Genomic DNA, 20,807 nt, shown 5'->3' with positions numbered 1-20,807 from the left:
GAAGTGAAACTTTTTCACAGCAGCTGCACCCTTTACATTCCCAACAGCAATGTATAAGTATTTCTCTTTCTAGGCACTCTCACCAATGTTTGTTATTTTCTGTTTCATTCATTCATTCATTTATTATATCACAGTCTCCTGGCTGAGTGTGAAGTGGCATCTCATTGTGGTTTTGATTTGTATTTCCATAATGACTAAAGATGTTAAATATCTTTTCTTTTTTTTCTCTAGTGTTTCCATTTCAGAGTAAATGTGTCTAGATACATTTGCAAAAGAAACGATGGGATATTATTTGCTTATTTGCTCTGGTTCTTTCACTGAATTAATTCCAAGTGACCCACTGAGCAAAGGGTGCTGTTCTGTCTGTCCCTCTCTAAAGAAAAGGCCACCGATGTTGCACAGGTAGTTTCATACTCAGAATGTTGAACAACTTTTCATGTACATGCATACTGGCCATCTGTATACTTTATTTGAAGAAATGTCTATTCATCTCCTTTACCCATTTTTAAATTGGGTTATTTGTCTTTTGGCTATTGAGATGTAGAAATTCTTTATATATTCTGGACGTTAAACCCTTATCAGATATACTGATGTGCAGCTACTTTCTCCCATTCTCGTCGTCTTTTCACTTTCTTGATGATGTCCTTTGAGATACAATTAAAAGAAACTTTTGATGAGGTCCAATTTATCTATTTTTCATTTATTGTTTATGCTGTTGGTGTTATATCTAATAAATCATTGCCAAATCCAAGGTCATGAGTATTTTCCCCTATGTTTTTCCCTAAGAGTTTAATGCTTTTAGCTCTGATATTTAGGTCTTTGATCCATTTTGAAAAATTAAATGGATTAAATCCATATGAAAAAATTACTATGTTATGAGGTAGGCGTCGATGGATTTTAATTTTCTTGATGGTGTCCTTTGAGGCACATGCATTTTCATTTTGATGAGGACCAATTTATCTATTTTTTTTCTCATCACTTATGCTTTTGGTGCTTGATCAAATAAACTGTTGCCTACCCCAAGGCCATGAATATTCATTCTTCTGTTTTCTTCTGAGTTTTTAATTTTAGGTCTTGCAATTAGATGATCCATTTTGAGTTAAATTTTATACATGGTATGAGAGGCAGGGATCCAAAGCCATTATTTTGATGTTGATATCCAGTTGTCTTGGCACCGTTAGTTGAAAAGAGGAACTTTCCCCATTGAATTGTCATAGCACCACTGTCAAAAATCAATTGATCATAAATGCACAGGATTATTTCTGAACCTTCAACTCTTTCAATTGATATGTGTTTATTCTTATGCCACAACAACATTGTCTTGATTAGTACAGCTTTACAATGAAAGTGTTTTTGTTTTTTACTTTTTATATGAACAACTAAAAATTTCTCCTTTTTAACCACTTTCAAGTATAATTTCAGGGGCATTAATTACATTCACAATATGGTGCTATCATCACCAGCATTCATTATTCCAACTTTTCATTATCTGAAACAGAAATACTGCACCTATTATTTCAGGAGTATTTGACTACTATGGATCTCTTATATTACCTTAAGAATTTAGATCAGCTTGTCAATTTCTACCAAAAAAAGGCAACTAGAATACTGACAGTGATTCCATTAAATGTTAAATTTTGGTTGAACTGCCAATTTAAGTCTTCTAATCCACTCACATGGAATGCCTTTTCCATTTATTTAAGTCTTCTTCAATTTGTTTCAACAATATTTTATAGTTTTCTGTGTACAAGTCCTGCATTTCTATTTTCTTCTTTTACTTGTGAATTTTTTTTTTTTTTTTTTTTTTTTGCATGAGCAGACACCAGGAATCAAACCCGGGTGTCTGGTATGGCAGGCGAGAACTCTGCCAGAGCCACTGTCACACTGCCCTATTTCTGTGAATTTTTAATGCAATATTGTTAAGATACATTCACATACCGTACAATCCAACCAAAGTATACAATCTGTGGCTCACTGTATCATCACATATTTGTTTATTCATCACCAAAATAGATTTTAGAATGTCTTCATCACTCCTAAAAAAATTTTAAATAAAAAGTAAAAAGATAAAAGAAAACTCAAAACATCCCATACTCCCCGCCCCTCCATTACTGACCCATAGTATTGGTGTGGTGCATTTGTCACCGCTGATGAATGAAAAGTAAGATATTACTGCTAACTGTATTAGCCACTCTATTATTAACTTCTTGTAATAGTGTTGTACATTTGTTCTAGTTCATGGAATAACTTTTTCTACATTTGTGCTGTTGATAACAGTCATCATTACCACAAGATGCAGTCCCAGGTCTTAACCTTTTCTTTCTGGTGACATATTCAACTCTAAACTACCCCTTTCCACCACATTCACATAAAATTCAGCATTATTAAACTCGCAATAACATGTTACTGTCACCTCTATTTCCATACGTTTAAGTTTAACCTAGTTAAAAATTCTACACATATTAAGCAACCACTCCCCATTCTCTAGCCTTACTCTATCCCTTGGTAACCTATATCCCAGATTTTATGTCTTTGAGTTTACTTATTATCATCAGTTCATACTAGTTAGATCATAAAATATTTGTCCTTTTGTGTCTGACTTATTTCACTCAACATAATGTCCTCAAGGTTAATCCATGTTGCCATGTGCTCTGGGACTTCATTCCTTCTTTTGCTGAATATTCCATTGAATGTATATACCATATTTTGTTTATCCACTCATTGGCTGATGGACACTTAAGTTGCTTCCATCTTTTGGCAGTTATGAATAATGCTGCTGTGAACACTGGTGTGCAAATGTCTGTTTCTGTCTCTGCTTTCAGATCTTCTGGGTATATACAGAACAGCAGAATCTTGTATTTTTTCAAAAATTTATTTCTAAGTATTTCATTCATTTCCTGATATTGAAAATTGATTTCTTTTTTTTTTTTTTTTTTTTGCATGGGCAGGCACCAGGAATCGAACCCAGGTCTCCAGCATGGCAGGCGAGAACTCTGCCACTGAGCCACCATCAACCACCTGATTTTCTTCTTAATTTAATTTTTGCATTGGTTATTCTAGAGTGTAGACATGCAATTGATTTCTGTAGGTTGATGGTGTACTCTACAATCTTGCCAAACCCATTATTAGTTCTGATAGATTTTTTTTATGTATATGTGGATTCTCTATATACAAGATTATGTCACCTGCAGATATGGACCACTTTACTTCTTTCCCAATCTTTTACATGCCTAATTGTTTGGGGTAGGACTTTCAGAACAAGGGTGAACAGAAGCGGTGAGCAGGACATCTGTTGCTGGATTGTCATTTTAGGGACAAAGCATCCAGTCTTTCATCGTTAAATAGGAGGTTAGCTGGGGGCTTAAAATCTGCTTTTTACTTGGCATCTCACAGTAAACATTTTCATAAACTGCTAAATATTCTTCTACAGTATATTCTCATGGCTATATAACATTCTGATACATTACTTCACCAATCCTTCTTCAATATTTACTGCTAAAAACTTTGTGATAAACATCTATCTAGATAGAGATTTTGACATATTTCTGATAGTTCATTCAGAAAAGGAGCTTTAAATCAAAGTTTGAAATCAAAGTTTGTGCCCATATTTTAAGCGTGTTGATATACTGTCAAATTGCTCTCTAAAAGTAGCTATAATGAACATGTCTACCGTTTGCATAACCGTGTCTGATCTCTGTAGCTTCTAATGCTTTGGTCTTCTAAAAGGTCACAAACTTTTTCTATTATTTCTCTAAGTTTTGTTTTTCACCTTGTCTGTCCCTGTTTTCATATTTTGTTCTTTTTTAATACTCTTATTTGATTGGGTTTCAATTTTTTTTTAAATCTCTACCTGTTTCTCTTTCTCTGAAGTTTCTCTTTTTTCTAAAGTGCTCATTCAACCCACTGACTTTATTTTCTGTGACAGTAAATCTAGTGATTAGTGTGTTTTCAAACTTCCTATAATCTTTTCATCATCTGTTTGGTCTCTCTTTTATGATACAACGCTTACTGTGAAATTAGGAGTACCGTCCAGTTCCTAAAACCATTTCCATTTCATGCAGGCAATTCTGTCTTCCTCTAATTTTTAATGGTTTTCCCCAAACCAACATTTGCAGGATCTTTTCGCAGATCGATGGGCTTTTGCCTGTTTAGTTCCTTTGCTTGTAATAGATGTCTGTCCAGGTAGGAAAGCTGGTGCTGGTTGCGGTGCCCACCTGTGTCACACCCTATTGTCTGCGTTAGAAGAGAGGGCTGCTTTTCCTTTCACTGCCCAGGTCTTCTTCACTTACATTCCGGGTCCAGTACCTTTTCCTACAATGCAGGGTCGGGCCTGGCTGTCTTTGCCTGCTCCTTCAATCTAGGCCTGTCTGCACCCCCACAGACATCGCTCTATGCTTCTAACAGGTGCATGAGCATTTTTCTGCTTTCCGGTGCTGATCTGGGCTTCCTCACCCCATGGCATTTCATTGGAAAATTCCATGGGAACCCGGTAAAGTGAGGGAGAGAATTAGAGACTGGATTCTTTTCAGCATTCAGCTGGAAACCCCAAAGCATTGATTCTTGATAAAAATTGCTGAGGGAGAGATTGTTGGTTGCCCAACCTATCTGGTCTACTCTTCTTTTGTGGGGAGCAGGACACTGATTCTGGGCTGAGCCTATCACTGCCTGTAACAGATGATGTTTCTCACTTTCTTTTGAAGTTTGGTGTGACCATGTGATTAAGTTCTGACCTAACAGATGCAAGGAGAGTTGCGGGACGTGGGGGTGGGGGAGCTTTCAGCGCTGCTGCTTAAAAGGAGCTGACCCAGCTAGGCAGATCCTTTCCTCTTACTTACTTTTCTTCAGCCTGCAATGCTGATGGGATCACCGGCACATCAGCAGCCACCTTAATCTAGGAGGAGGAGAGCTGTGCATTAATTAGCATGGTGCTAGAGAAAACCAAGTGCCTAGGATTCTGATGGTGCTGGGGACCTGCCACTCCAGTCCTCGCCAGGCTGGTTTCACGTGAGACAGAAACAAACTTCTCTCTTATTTAAACCACTCATTGGCTTTAAGGAAATTAATCAAACCTAATACTAACAGATAGAGTTTGGACATGCATTGATTAACACCAGAATAGTCTAACTTTGAGTACCAAGTTCATGATTTTAATCATATCCATTTATATGTGAAGTATCAGTTACTTAATTATGGCAAGTAATGTTTTCACTTACATAGACGTGTTTTAAAATGAAATCTGTTACCAATAATAAATGGAAAATGACTATCACAGGACATAAATGGAAGATAATTATGAGAACGTGATTAAACTTTATATATAGAGAGATAGATAGATAGATAGATATACTCTTGCCTGTCTACAATCTATTAGGTCTTGAGAGAGATGGACTTCTCAATCAGAAACCTTCATCAAGAATGGAAAAGCATGCAAGTTTTGTATTATTATTTATTTAATCCCATTGTTACATGCCACACAAAATCATCCAAAAGCCAACTATGGTAAATATTGGGGAAAAAACATATACAGAGAAAATAGCAAGAAAATGAAAATATATGGCTTTGTGTTACACATTTCTTTAAGATGTCGTAGTACTATAGTGACTGAGATTCTGAAAACGTGGAGTTTGATCAATAGAGTATAATTAGTTATTCTACTTCCGTTCCATAATATTTGTTGGCAATGCTCAATCAAAACAGATCTGATAGCTGAAATAGCATGTATATCTTAATACTGTTATGATAAGGTTTTCAGAAACCAAACTTCTTCAAACGACGAAGGATGTATTTCAACTTAGATAAAAGATCTCCACTCCTTCCTGTTGAATTCATCTCTGGCACGAAAGTGTCTCCTTAATCCATAAAATTATACCTGTCACAGTGACTTAACTTCATTAACACAACTTCCTGATCCAATGTAAAATATTAGCGAGACAAAATCTATGGCTCTCAAGCTAATTAAGATGGCCTCTTTTGCATTCATATGATCAGATTCTGACTTTCAAGCATAATTGAAAAACATTTGAAGAGAGTAAGAATTTATAAAGCAAAACAGCTTCTGAAGCAAAATCTACTAACATTATTAAAATATCCTCTCTATAATACCTTCTCCAATTATGCTTCAGATAGGGTGAAATAGATCTTATCCAATCTACTCACTATCCCGAATAATGGAGCTTGATTTTTCTTTCCTAAAGACAGACATAAAATGAACATTTTTGCAGTGATGATAAAAGTTGAATATATTATCGAAGATACAACCTATAATGCATCTAATTTTCAACTGTGTACACTTTATTAAATAGGTAAAAAACAATGAAAAAGTATCAAAACAGTTCGAAATATTCACTAAAAAAGTAAGCTGCTTCCCATCTTCTCCCCAGCAGCCATCACGGTAGCCAATCTCTTGTATTATCTGCTCTGGACACTTTCTGCTCATAAAAGCACATTTAACAGGAATCTCCCCAAATGCAGTCTCAATATGCCTACTTTTAGTTTTAGTTTTTTTTTTTTTGAACAGCATATACTGGAGACTAGTCAGTACATGTACATACAGATATATATTGTAACACATAAGGTAACAGAGATATGTTCTAATTTAAGAAGTTCATTAAACAAATGTTTGTGGAGAGTCCACAGTGCACCAGATGGGGCTTTAGGATGTGGGAAAATATTTGCAAAGAAGATACAGATGATTCCTAAATTCAAAGAGTATTCACTCAAGAACTTCCTCATTGGGCAAAACCTTCTTAGCTTTAGTGTGAGAACTGGATTTCAAAAAATAAAATAATCCCCTATATCAACAAATACTGGTATACGTAAAATACATATAAAAGTATGTGTATATGCAGTGCACCTATATCATACATATGTCCCATATGCATGTATGATATTGTGTATATACATACATATACCATACAAACATTCTCCATATGAAATGGCATTATAACAGTGGGACTTTCAAAGAACAGCTTCTTATTCCCTTCAGGGTACCCATTTCTTAAGGGAAATACTGTATAGATGAAAGAAAACTAAATAATAAGCAATGACTTATATGTCTGCAGAGGTTCTGAAGATGCTCACTTTGTGTTCCATTCAAAGAGACGTCTAAACTCCTTGGAAGCCCCTTAATTACTGGATCCATAAAAATAGCAGCTTATACCTTTTAGGGACAAACTACCTTTGGAAAGTGCCCTTACCTTCTTCTCCATGCCTAAGACAAATGGAACTAATTCTTAACCAGGAGGTCAATAGCAAAAAGAAATAATTCACGCAAGTTTTCTGAGGATTGAAATCCCTTTTTCATGGATAACACAGAACGACCACTAGTGCACGCGAGTAGAAGCCAAGAGAGCACTCAAGAGGAAAGAAAAGCACACGAGAGGAGATCCTTTCCTCCAAACTTCTCTTCATCACCTGGAAAGGGATAAAATTGCCTGTCTGTCTGTCTATCTACCTAACTATTACCTATTCCTTCTAATTTTTTCTGACTACACAACATAAAACAAGCCTTTTATTGAAGGGACACCTGATTTCCCAAACCACAGTACTGACACGGACATGTTTGAAATCTGAAAGTCCAACAAGCTAATCCAATGGCACACTATTGTTACATTAGCATTTAAGACAGAAATCAAACGAAGATTCCCTCTTTTGCTTCCATATTGGCCCTACAAATTATGAAAAATCTTCAAACAAAAGGAAACATCCAAAACCAGAGCTACTGATGACCCAAACCTCCAACCACCAGCCCCAAACAAGGCTTCTGGACCACAGAAGGGAATCCAAATCAAATTATAGACAAATTGGTTTGAAATGCTCCTTGATGACAAACTGAAAAAAGCGCAGTAGGCAGCCACTGAGATTTATGTCCTCTATGTAATGGAAAATAAAAATATTTTCCAAACACTGACCTATGAAGTTTAAAGGTCTGCCCTCCAAAAATAATGTGTTACATACCTGGGATTCTTTCTTCAGTCATTGTTCAAATGTTCAGTAATAACAGGGAACAAAAATCAACCTCCATTGGCAAATAGATGTGACCAGACTAGGAATTCTCCAGACTCACAAATGAGGTTTGGGGAGACCAGAGTAAATGAAGAACTACTGAGTTTCCAAGTCCCTCTTTTCCCAGCTGTGAATTTGGTGAATATCAGACACAGATTCAGGTTTTAATTTCTCTCTAAAGTGACACACAAATCCTTGTGATCCACAGAGAAGAATTCCCTGTGTCATTAAGAATTGTCTGCACAGAGGCCCCATCCCACCGGTTCTATAAACATATAGAAATGGGCAGCGCAACCCTGTGTGCTGAGTTATGTGGGCCCCTCTTTTATAACCCATGCAAATTGTGACATTTTTTCAGAGATGCCCCCACTCTTGGTTCCCCCTATGACATGGGAGCAAAAAGGGACAGGATGAAGTGGAACGCCATTTGTAGGCAGATCCCATCTACGCGGGGTGGGCCTTGCAGGTGACAGGCTGTGCGGGGGTTGGAGTGAGCCCTCTGTGATTGACAGGCCCCCTCCCCAGTGAAGGAGCTCATCCACCAGACCTGGAGGCGCAAATACACACACACACAATGGACACTGCAGGGAAAGTGGCTGTCAGCCAATCTAGGGGAGAGGAGGCCACAACTGCAGCTGCTGTGAACCCATCCAAGGCCAGCTGGGACTCACCTGTTTTCCAAGCCAGCAGATTTCTTCTGACAGACGATGACAGCAGGCGCGTACCTCCCCGTGTGCTCCGAGCTCTCCCTGACTTCCCAGACTGAGGGGCTGCTGGCTCTCACCCCGACGATGCTCACGCCTCTCTTCACCTTTGCCCTGTTGGAGACAGTAATGCATTTCTCAGACAGCGCCGGGAGTCCTGGTGACCGCTGCTGCTGGGGCAGGGAAGCTAATGAGGCACCATCGCCTTGCAGGGCCAAGCTCATGTACAACAGGATTTAACCGCAGTCACTTTCCATCCAGCTGTCCTTTCCCTGTTTTTTTTTTTCTACCTTTTCCGGGGGAGCTAGTGAGAGCACAGTGACAGGAACAATCATTAGTTACATGAGACACAGATTATTACTGTGCTAGTGCATGCTTTCAGCTTTAAAAAAAAAAAAAAAAAAATGAACCACCTGGAAATTCTGAGACAGGTGGAACTAAACAGAAAGGGGAAATGAATTAAAACTGCAAAAAAACCAAAACAAAACAGAGTCTCTTCACTGAATGTCTTGTATGAGCCAGGCACAGATGGTCACTTCATCTATATTATCTTATCTAATTCTCTCAACTACTTCACGAGTCCAAAATGAGGAAGATGAGGCACTGACAGGGCAGGGAACTAATGGGGGCTCCCACACCAACGGTGGAGCTGAGATTTGAGGGCCATCTGGCCTCTAAGTCTGTACTTTTTCTAATGCATCCTCATCATCATCATCACACTAATTGAGTATCTGCCATGAGCCAGGTACTCTGCTAAGTCTATAATCGCTTCATCCCATCTAACTCATATAACCACCCCCTGTGATCAGGACCACTTTAATTTCCCTTAAGCAGGTAAGAAGCCTGGGGTTTGGAGAAGCTGAGGTTTACCTGGCTGCACCCACAGCTCATGAGTACATGAGCCAGGGTTTAAAGTGAGTGCTAACACACTGTAGGAAGGAGAAGCTTTCTTTGGTCTCACCTCAAACTTCCAGGTGCTGAAGCTTATTTTGAACCCATTCACATTCTCTGTTACTCAACACTGGTGAGAATATGTCATGCTAACATCTGCTTGGACTTTAGACAAAAACAAACTGACCAAAGCGTCCTTTCCATCACAGACTTCATTTCTTATTTTTATCTTCCATTCATGAATTCCTTCCTTCCTTTACTTGTGGAACAGGAAAGATGATACGGCTACAGATTTTCCCTCCAAGATACCAGTAACCTTTCTTCGGAGAGAGGCTGGATGAGTGAGGGAGAAGAAAACACAGCAGAACTGGTTTTCTCCTGTGTCCTTATTTTTCTCTAAGCGATTTCAAATTTAACGAATATATGTACAAGGATTTACAAGTGCATGGTGAAAGCAGAACACAATAAATTGCAAACAGTTTGATTTACAGCCTGACTTGTATGTCTGCTGCTGTGTTTCCTCGTTTTGGTGGCTTGGGGTAAATGGGCCCTTTGAGAGTGACCAGGGGAAGTCAATGCCAACCGTGGCAGGGCCTGAGATGCGAATTCCCGGCTTAGAATAGGTCTATGAGTAGGAAAACACAGGCCAGGAGATGACTGCCAGGTCTCTGTCTCTTAAAGGGCGCATTGCTAGCTTCACCAGACTTGACAGGTGGGACTTGTCTCTCTAATGGCGCTCAGGTTGGGACTTAGAGGAAAAGGTGTGCAGGCCGGTTTCTAACATTAAGAACATGATTTCCCATAGAAGCAAAGTTTACAGGGACTGGGCAGTGACGTGTTCACAAAATAGCAGACCTGGGATTGCTCCCTGAAAAAAGCATCCTGCAAGGAGGGGCCCTTTGGCTGGAGTGGGGAACGTGGATTTCTGGAGGGCTCCCAGAACTGATAAGATGGGCTAACTGTGCATAAGCTGCACAAGCAGTGTGGTTTAGGCTGAGCCCCTGCTTTCCCTCTGGGAGTCTGGAATTCCGGTGCATGCCAGGCAGAGAGGCCCACATGACCAGCCCCTGACACAATCCTGGACGCTGAGTTGCTAATGGGCTCCCCTGATAGACAGCATTTCACACGAGTAACCCCAACTTGTTAATGGGGGCAATTAAGCACATCCTGTGTGACTACCCTGGGAGAGGATTCTGGAAGCCTGCTCCTGGATTCCCCAAGCTGCAGCCCACAAGACCTTTTCCATTACTGATTATGCTTTGTGACCTTTCGTGGTGATGTGTCTTAGCGCGGGTGCAGCTATACACTGAGTCCTGGGAGTTCTGCTAGTGAGTTATTGTACCTGGGGGTGGTCTAGGGGACCCCGACTCACATATTGATTTGACAAGTCTACGAAGAGGGAATGTATCGTGCGTGGGCCTGAAGTGCTAAAGGACAGCATTTCCAGAAGGCGCTCATCATAAATAACAACATTTTTATGGGGGAAAAACTAGTTTAGTGTTTTAAAAAGCCATTGTACAAGTAAACATTTTGGATGCAGTCATTTCTAAATTCCGAATTGCATGCCTGGGCCGCCGTCTGACCTTGCGGACATGCAGGGAAAACACCAGGTGGGTAAGAGGAGATTTCCCCCTTGCAGAAACTCAATTAAATCGCAGGCAGCACTTCACTGTGGACAGCTACCTTTATATTGAGATGAATTCTAAACACTGTCCCAATTACTTTGCACTGGAATTTTACTGACTCAAATGTGCTTGAAATAAATAGGTCATTAACCTGGATTTGGCGATCTTTTTATAACGCAGGAAATATTATTGTATAGGTATTTCCTGATATATAATGGGTTGGTAATCTCTTAAATTTTATTCACAAGCTGGCCATTTGGAATTCAGATCATGTTTCTCCCATAAATCGTTTCTAAGATCCTAGGGAAGTACACAGTTCTTTATTTAACCCATGAAGTGTCCCAAATGTGTGGCTAATAATTCTTTTGCAGCTACATGAAGCTGCAATTTATAGCATTATTTCTAAGAGAAAAATCTTTCTGAAACCTAGCACAGGACACTGGGAGGGTGTCTTTTCTGGGCAGAGAACATTTTCATACGAGCAGACACATTTCTAGGGATTATTTCTGATGCTCTGAATTGGAAAAGGGGTGTGTGTTGAGCAGACATTCTACTGTAGTGTGCAGACATCAAATATGAACATACGTAAGAAAACTGGGTGGCGAGCCCTCAGAGAATGTACCTGTGCTCTCGACCTAGCAGCTTTGATTGGGGTTAATAATTCAGAAACGCTAATCTCAGCACTGCAAGTGGCAGCTTTTAGGAGGCATTAAGGTAGTTCTTGGAACCTGTGTGGTTTGGCCTCACTGGGTCTGTACCAAATGCTAATTTCCTCCTTTGTTAATGATGAGTGAGTTACTTACATTCATTAATGGAGTTTTATAACCTATTTGTGGTTCAATAAATAAAGGTTACGCTGACAACTTCATTACACAGAGATAAACATAACACTTGATTCCAGAAGACACTTCACTGTATATTCATACTTAATAATATATCCACCATGGTGATGGGGGAAAAAAGTCCATAATTTTCCCTACAGTATGCACCTGCACTGCGGTTTGGTATAAATAAAAGTTGACAATATACTGTATTTTTTAAACATAACAAAGCTATGGAAAATACATCTGTGTGTGTGTGTACATATTCCAAGCACAGTACTCAGTGGCGTAATAGAAATAGCTAGTGTCTGGACTGAGAGTGTGGTAGACACGGATTGTTCTGCCCTCCGGAATCAAATCCCTTGGCTGCTTGCTGAGGGTGGATTTTGCTGCCCTGACCCACCTCAGCCCCATGCTGTGCCACTGTGACAGTGCTGGCCATTAAGCGCTTCCCTCACCACCCTGGTCAAGAGGTGGACACGGGCCCCAAGCCAGCACAAGCTGGACGCTCTCTCCCTAGACTTGAATCTTCAGCAAAAGACAGCATAAATGAGCAGGGTTAGAGGAAATTCACCCAGCTCTGCATCTTTTGGTTGGCGCTGTCTGGTCCCCCGGGACTCACAGAGCCTCGCCTCGCTGCATGTGGGTCTCAGCCTGTCTTCTGGGTCTATGAAATACTTTCCACCTGTCCAGCCCAGACTCTTCCTCCTCAGAGATGATTACCTTCATTTGCAATTGTCTTGTAAGGGCAGACTAAGATGCTGTAACAAAGAGAACTAAAAAATGTGGCCATCTCCAGAGCAGGAAGTAGATTTCTTTCCCCCGTGACAACTCCCGGCTGGTGCGCCAGTTCCGTGGATGGTTCTTCTCTGCTCAGTCACTCGTGGAACCGTCGAGGCTGAACTGTCACACTTGAGTTACGGCTCCTGCTGTCCTTCTGTCCACCGCCATCTCAGCCGACAGCAAAGGTGAAGAGGCACAGGCAAGGGCAGGGCCAGGCACTTCCCCTTAGTAAATGAGGCAGACTCTGCCCACCAGCCCACCTGCATTCCAGCAGAAAGAGCCCATTTCTGTGCGGTCCTGCAGCTGTACCTCGCTGCTGGGCAGTAGGTACTCGGACGTCAGTGCACAGCTGGGCAGTTGCATCCTCCCCCTAAATCTGTTACTGGGGAATAACGAGCAACGTCCTTTGATGGACAATTAGCATCTCTACCACGGCAACCAAGGGATTCCAACCAAAGTCTTTAAGATCCTGTTGTCAGGATCCTAAAGACTTCAATTGAGACTCACGCTGATAATAAATACGCCACAGAAAGTGTCCCCGCTCAGGCACTCCCATCAGTGAAGGCAATCTTAGCGTGCAGACTCAAAACAGGCTTATTCATTCATAAATTTCAAAACCGAACTATCAAACTAGTACTATGTGGGCTACAGAACATACCCAAAGGTAGAAATAAAAAATGATCAGATGCCATACAATCCCGCATCCTATCCTAGACAGTTACCCCAATTAGTTGAAAATGCATGTTCATGCAAAAACCTCGACAGGGATGTCTATAGCAGCTTTACTCATAGTTGCCAAAATTGGATGCAACTAAAATGCCCATCCGTCAAGAAATGAGTAAACGAGGAACCTTCAATACAGGCTGTGAAGGCAAAGATGCGTCGGCAGGGCTCCATACTGCCTGATTCTAGCTGTACAACATTCTAGAAAAGGTAAAACACAGGGACAATGAAAAGGGCAGTGGTTGCCAGGAGCTGGGGTGGGGTGGGAACGACCAGGGGGGCACAGTGGGGTCTGAGCACAGGGAATCTATCCTGTGTGGTGTTGTGAGGCACACAGAGGGCATTAGGCAATTGCCAAGACCCAGAAAACAGCACAGCACAAAGACTGAGACTGGATGTGAACTTTAGTTAACAATGACAAATCAATATTGGTTCATCAATGGAAACTAATGTGCCACACTATGGCAAGCTGTTAATAAAAGGGGAAACTGTGTTTATGTGTGTGTGTGTGTGTGCAGGGGGTATTTGAGAACTCTGTACTTTCTGAATAATTTTGGTAAGCCTAGAATTACTCTACAAATAAAGCTTATTAAAAAACTGAGGACATAAAAACAAAACAAGATCCATAAAAAGAGGAATTGCAGTGTATTTGTTCCCTTTGACCTCAAAAAGAGATCTATTTAAGATCTGTGTGTATACGTGCATGTGTGTCTGTGGGTTTGTTAGCAAAGGTAGAGCAGAGAGAAAGCGGGAGGGAAGAGAACCGCGGCTGAGCTCACTGCTTTCTAGAGCCTGAGTACGAGAAGAGAGGTGGGGCTGCTGTGCCAGTGTCAGGACATGTGTCTAGAATGCAGATACCGATGTCAGAAAGCACCTCCGGACAGCCAAGGCAGTAGCAGCTAACACTGGCCTCCATCAGGAACCCACGTCAGGATTTCAAGACTTAGAGGAAGGAAGGGAGGGAGAGACCCCAGCTACTTCTCTCAGTTCCAAGGCGAAAGACTTGCCTGCCGTACCTCCCTCTCCCCAGGAGATTTAAATGCACACATGGATATCCGATGCCAGGTCTCTTAGTAGACAAAATCCTGGCTAAAATCTGCTATCTCCATTGCACAGTCCTTTATGAGTGTCTGTGTATGGAGTGGTACAGTTTTCTCCCTGCCACCCACTTACCCACGTAGATCAGGTTCATTCCATCTCTCCCAATCAATCAATAGAAAACTATCTGTTGGTTCAAAGCCAAACGAACCAACTTTGGGTCAAAGCAAACCATTTTAGAATTGTTCAGTGTCTCCTTATTTTCTCTCATTAATTGTGTGTAATAAAAGCCACTCCATTTTCTCATACTTGGCAGGACATATTATCAGTGTAATTTTGCAGCCTGGTTGGATGTGAACATGTGATTTCTGACTTGTAATTGGCCGGAAACAATTTAGGACAATGCCATCCTACCTCAAGTCCATAGGTTTGAGCAGCTTCTTATATTGTGGTTATTTCAAGAATCGCTTTCAGCCTTGTCCCTACACCCTGGGTCTGGCTTGGTCAACAATTATAATAACATGCTTGTTTATGGCTTTCTTAGACCTTCTTGGTGAAACACATCCCTCTTCTCCCTTTTGTGACACTGGGCCCCTCTTTCTCTCACTGGAATATGCTTTGCTAAGTCTCCTTGCCATGGCTTCTGGACAACCCCAAAACACACAAAGACCAGTAATGCTACAGAAGAAAGAAAGTGCTACAATTACTTGTTAAAGTAATAATCTAAATTAGTGGGTTCCAAAGTGTTTTTATAATGGACACTTATTAGAAAAAAATGCAACCTTAATATAGGCCTATTTATTTATAAACTTTACACTTGGACTATTGAACTAATGTTATGTATAAGCATAAAGCCTATACAAAAACAGAAATTAAAAATGATGAAATACCTATGTTGAGAAGCCCTGGCAGTGCCCTCCATAACCCCAACGTACCATCCCGCAGGCCCCGCGGCACACACCCCCCACTTTGAGGGGCACTGCTCCACCCCCGGGAGCCCTTAGTTCCCAGACTCATGACAATTAAAGCACAGCGGGCAGAAGTCCTGCGACACTCAACTGTGGAAGTGGATACAACCAGGCTTCAACTCCACTGCCAGCTCCGCAGGCACGTGTGCTTTTCTGAGGATGAGGGAGCCTGCCTTCCACTGTCAGCTTCTTTGTGAAGCTAAATTTAGAATGGCAGTCAACCACTCCAAGGTGACCCGCTTTTGATGTCTCGCTGCCCATGAGCGCTGTAAGTGCCGGGGGGGTGCAAGCCAGCCTAGGGTGCAGCGCGCTCCCCAAGAACTGCCATCGGGAGGAGACTGCAGAGGAGGACGTCAAACCTGGGGAGGAGTTTTTCACCTGATGGGGGTCTCCCAGCGCCCAGGGAGGGAAGCCAAGGCAGGAGAAAGGAGGTGTGGCCACGGGCAGGAAGGAAGAGGAACATTTCCAGCCCACAGCTGACCAGCTGAACTTCAACAAACCCGGAAGTGGAACACGTGTCCATAATCAGAATCTGCAAATTCCACTAAGGGCTGGAAAGGCAAACAGGAAAACCCAGGCCGCATCTCAAGGCAGCCACAGCCTGCACGTCTTGATGCTGTGAGGGAACGAGGGCCCAAGGCTGACAAGTCTTCACAATATTTAAGAGAAGCTGTGAATCCTCACTTTACGTGATATTGCAAAATTCTGAAAACACCGTGTTGGTAAGCAAAGCATCTGAAGATCTGGTACTATCAGTTAACGATTCTGTGAGCTGGAACCCAGCAAATTCGGAGTGAGTGAATGAACAAATGAAGGAATGCATTTGAACCTTTCTCCTTACCTCTGAGGTACAGACAGAGGTATGCAAGCACAGAAATCCATTTACATTTACATCTTTCCCTATGCATGTCCCAATTAAGTAGATTATGTCGACCATGGAAAGACAGCAAGAAATACACAAGCACATATAGAAAAAGTAAAAATCATACGAATACCCATCACTCTGAACCTAAACTTTCATGTTTTGGTCATCCACCTTCCAGGCACCTTGTTAGACGCATATTCACACCCAATCTACAATTTTATATAAACAGGATCCTGCCTGGGGCTGCTACTGGCCATGCAGCCAGTGCTGACCAACCCCAGAGGGCACCGTTCATACAGATTATGATATGAACAAGCCTCTTAGAACTGAGCAGTGCACAGCCTGCCCAACTGTACATGGCAGCCCTGTTTATGCTTTTTTCCATCATAGATGACCCCATCTCTAACAGCTCCAGGGACAAAAGAAATAATTCAAAGCAGGAAACTCAAGAGAGCCCAGAAAGGAGAAAAGCCAAAGTGATGGAGCGTTGTGTCTTGGGCAAAAGGGGGACTGACGTGTGGTATCAAGACCTGGGCATGGACAAAATTCCCGGGATGAGCGGGGACCTGGTATCATGGGATTGAGAAAGCCTTCTTGACCAAAATGGGGAAGAGAGAAATGAGAAAAAGTAAAGTTTCAGTGGCTGAGAGATTTCAAACAGAGTCAAGAGGCTATCCTGGAGGTTATTCTTATGCATTAGATAGACATCTCGTTTGAATCATGGTGCATTAGAGTGGCTGGAGGGAAGTACCTGGAACTGCTGAGCTGTGCTCCAGTAGCCTTGATTCTTAAAGATGATTGTATAAGGATATAGCTTTTACAGTGTGAGTGTGTGATTGTGAAAACCTTGAGTTTGATGCTCCTTTTATTCAGGGTATGGACAGATGAGGGGAAAGATATGGGTAAGAAGTAAATAAACAGTGGGGAGGATAGGGGGTTAAATATATTGGGTAGATGGGAATACCAGTGTCAGTAAAACAGAGGGCGGGGTAAGCAGTATGGGATGTATGAGATTTTTTTTTCTTTTTATCTCTTTTTCTGGAGGGATGCAAACAAGGGAGCACGGTGATGAAAAGACAACTATGCGATGACATTGTGAGCCACTGATTGTACACCATGTATGGACTGCATGTGTGTGAAGATTTATCAGTAAAAATATTATGGGAAAAAAAAAAAAAACTTGGGCCTGGATCAGTCATGGGCTTTGGGACATCCCATTTCCCCCAGGAGGTAAACGAATCAGCGCCTCCCACCTCTGAACTGGCCCGTGGGCTTTCCTTGGCAGCAAAGACAGGTGTCAGTGACCTCAAAAGTGGTTTTAGAGCTGAGCGCTCCGTGAACATAATCCGCAGTCTTTCCAAGCACCTGCTCTTCCTTGACGTGCAGGAGAACATTCCATGAGGCCAGCCCTTCCTGCCCCAGGTCAGGACACATGTGGGGTTAACACAACGGAGGGCAGACGGGATTGCCCGCCGGCTCGGCGTGAGGCCAGCACGCTGAGGGCGGACGGTAACTGCCAGAAGCTTCAGCAGGACCTCCCCGCTATCCACCTGCACCCCAGGGCGCTGAAGGGAGCAGCTGAAGCATGAGATGAACCACACGGAGAGAGTAAACCAAACGCGTCTTTTCGTTTGTGTATTTGTTCACTGATTCATTCAAGAAATGCTTTTTTGCGTTCCTCTTCATCTCAGGAAATGTCCTCAGCACTGAAAAGGCAGTTATGGACAAAACAGTACGTCTCCTGTTGTCACAAAACCAAGATTCTAGTGGAGGAGACAAAACACACACGCACTTCTTTATTACGTCGTTAAGTTCCTTGAAGAAAAAATAAAGCAAGGCAAGAGGACAGGGAGGCCTGGGGTGGTGATTTTAGATGTTTTAGACAGGGAAAGATCTAATTTTTTATAAGCTGCATGTCTGCCAAATGATAAAGCCCCAAATTAAAGCCCATGGGCAGTAAGAGGAAAATAAATAGACGTCTTTTTAAAATTGGTTTGTGCTTTGCCCAGCACCTGAGTAGAGGAAACAAACTCCCCTGGTTCCCACTGAAAATAGTCAGGTCACCATCCAAGAGTCAAGAGTGCCATTTAAATATTCTACAGCTTATTTTTGGAGATCACTGTTTATGTATTCATGGGAATTATTATATCTCCATGCAAACCAGTTATTCTCATCTGAAAACAAACAAACAAACAAACCTCAATATAGACCCCTCCTTGCACACAATCTCCCAGTAAACGGACGCTCAGGTGGAAAGCGAAGAGCAAGTGAGGGGAGGACGCCACGCGAGCTCAAAACCCTTCTAGAAAAACGGGCCAAATCATTCCCGCTGTTGGTAATAAACCAATGACGACAGCACACTTACTCATATGTCCATGAGCAGAATGGAACTGCCTTCCTTCCATATTCCTTACATGTCAATACATTTCCTACTGCATGGACATCAAATAAACCAGCACACACGCAAAAAACAGCCCTATTCCTAGCTCAATATGTTGAACTCTATGAGACAGAGTATCAAGTTCTTTACATGTATAAGGTAGAAAGTGGATTTTATTATTATTATTATCATTTTCCTTGTTGCATAGAAACCTGGACATTTGATTGGCCTTGAACCCATTCCCCCCTCTCCATCTCATCCAAAGAACCACTACTCTCCACTGTCCTGGTTCTTCTAAGATGAATCACAATCCCTGAGCTCCAATGGCAGAGATCAGGTGCAGCCACGAAGTTCAAATCAGCCTTAGAAATTCCAGATTTGGCCTGGGCAGTAATAATCTTTCATTTGCAGAAAAACAGGGGTGGCCTGCCCTACAAATGAGATTTTTAGAATGTTCCACTAAATTCCACGTGGAATTTCCCAGGGTTTTGGATAAGACCTAATTTTATTGTCTAGTCAAAGCCCCAACCCTCTAATTTCACTAAAACACATAATAGGATTGTATTGCTGTTTTCTCTAGCTTTCAAAATTATCAGTGTTGTAGAGGAATTGGTAAAATGCACTTCTTTAATTAAGGAAAGCATTCTAAATCAAAACCATAACTATGGTTAACAAACTCAGATTTTCAGGGATGTCTTTTGGGGGTTGTTAAAATTGTAGTAACTTTCTTTTTCATTGAAAAACTAATGTATGCAAATTGTAAAAATCTCAAATGGTGCAAATGGGGATACAAAAAAGCAAGAGTCTCTTTTACTGCTGATGTATCCCAGTATAGTGGGCATCTTTGGAGAGAGTCACATATTTAAATACAAAGATATTTAAAAACAGCGGTACTAACACTTTGTACACATGTTCACATGTTAGATAGAAAATATGTACACTTAAAAGCTATCTCTGGAGGTACGTCTGTATTAGCACTTAATTCACTGCTTTCTTCTTATTTTTAAACTACATACTAAACTACATAATCTACTAAGTAGATGTATTTGATAAAAGAGCCCATGTGATGGACAAATCGTGGTTTCCAATCTTCTGATAATGCTTCAGAGAATTTGCATATACACAAAGTTGTGGACACATAAGCAAAAATACATTTATCAGATAAACTCCTGAAAATAGCATTACCAAGTCAAAAGCGGTGCATGTTTTTAATTTTCCCAGGACTTCATTCAAAGAGATTCTACCGATTAAAACTCACATGGAAAATATACTAACGTGCCTGTCTTCTGGCTTCTGGGTCTTTGCATATTTGAAAAATAGGGCATTTTATTGACCATGAGGTCTGAACAATATGCATGTGTTTAAACTTGAATATCCTTTTTTATAAAATGCCTGTTTACCTCCTTTGTCCATTTCTCTATTGCTTTACTGGTCCTATTTCCATTGTTTATTAAGAAATTGATCTGTAAGGAAAATTAATCCCTTTATCCAAATGGAATTTATTTTAGTGTGAGAAGTGAAACAGGGATCCAGCTTTGATTTTTCCCTATAAGGGTTTTATCAGTACTATTTATTAAATGATTCATCTGGTACTGATGCTTTGAAATGCCACCCTTAATCTATACTAAATTCACATATGGGTTAGGTTTAACTTGGGCCTCTCCATTCACTTTTATCGATTTGCCTGCCTTCTTATGTGCCAGTACCTGAATTCCTTTAAATACAAGCGTTTCTCACATGTTTTAATAACTGGAAGGGCAATTTCCTTTTGATTGCCTTTTTATTTCAGGGGTATCTGGAGGCCTCATAATTCAAAAAGAACCATTAGCATATTTTGAAAGGTTCCATTTGTAAAAATGTGCCCCCGAGATATAAATATTTCAGTGCATAGCAGGCTATAGGAAGCATCCCAACATCCAGTCTGAAATTCAAGTCAGTTCTCTGTGGAAGTTCTCCCTCGGAGGCATGCCGCGCTGTCACTGGGACCAGGGTGACTCCCGGATCT

General features: G+C 41.2%; 1 protein-coding gene across 1 annotated transcript in view; it reads right to left on the bottom strand.

The window, feature by feature from the left end:
• TMEM132D (transmembrane protein 132D) overlaps positions 1–20,807 on the bottom strand; it is a 722,321-nt gene that overhangs the window by 404,283 nt on the left and 297,231 nt on the right. Inside the window, exons 3-4 of the mRNA XM_077159548.1 lie at positions 8,730–8,822; positions 1,864–1,876 (exon numbers count right to left, since the gene is read on the bottom strand). Of these exons, the coding sequence (XP_077015663.1) occupies positions 1,864–1,876; positions 8,730–8,822 (106 nt within the window). The remainder of the gene's footprint in view (positions 1–1,863; positions 1,877–8,729; positions 8,823–20,807) is intronic.

Source organism: Tamandua tetradactyla, chromosome 5 (assembly GCF_023851605.1).
Source record: "Tamandua tetradactyla isolate mTamTet1 chromosome 5, mTamTet1.pri, whole genome shotgun sequence".
NCBI classification, from domain to species: Eukaryota; Metazoa; Chordata; class Mammalia; order Pilosa; family Myrmecophagidae; genus Tamandua; species Tamandua tetradactyla.
Note: the sequence above shows the minus strand (reverse complement) of the source record. Positions and strands in the feature narration are given on the sequence as shown.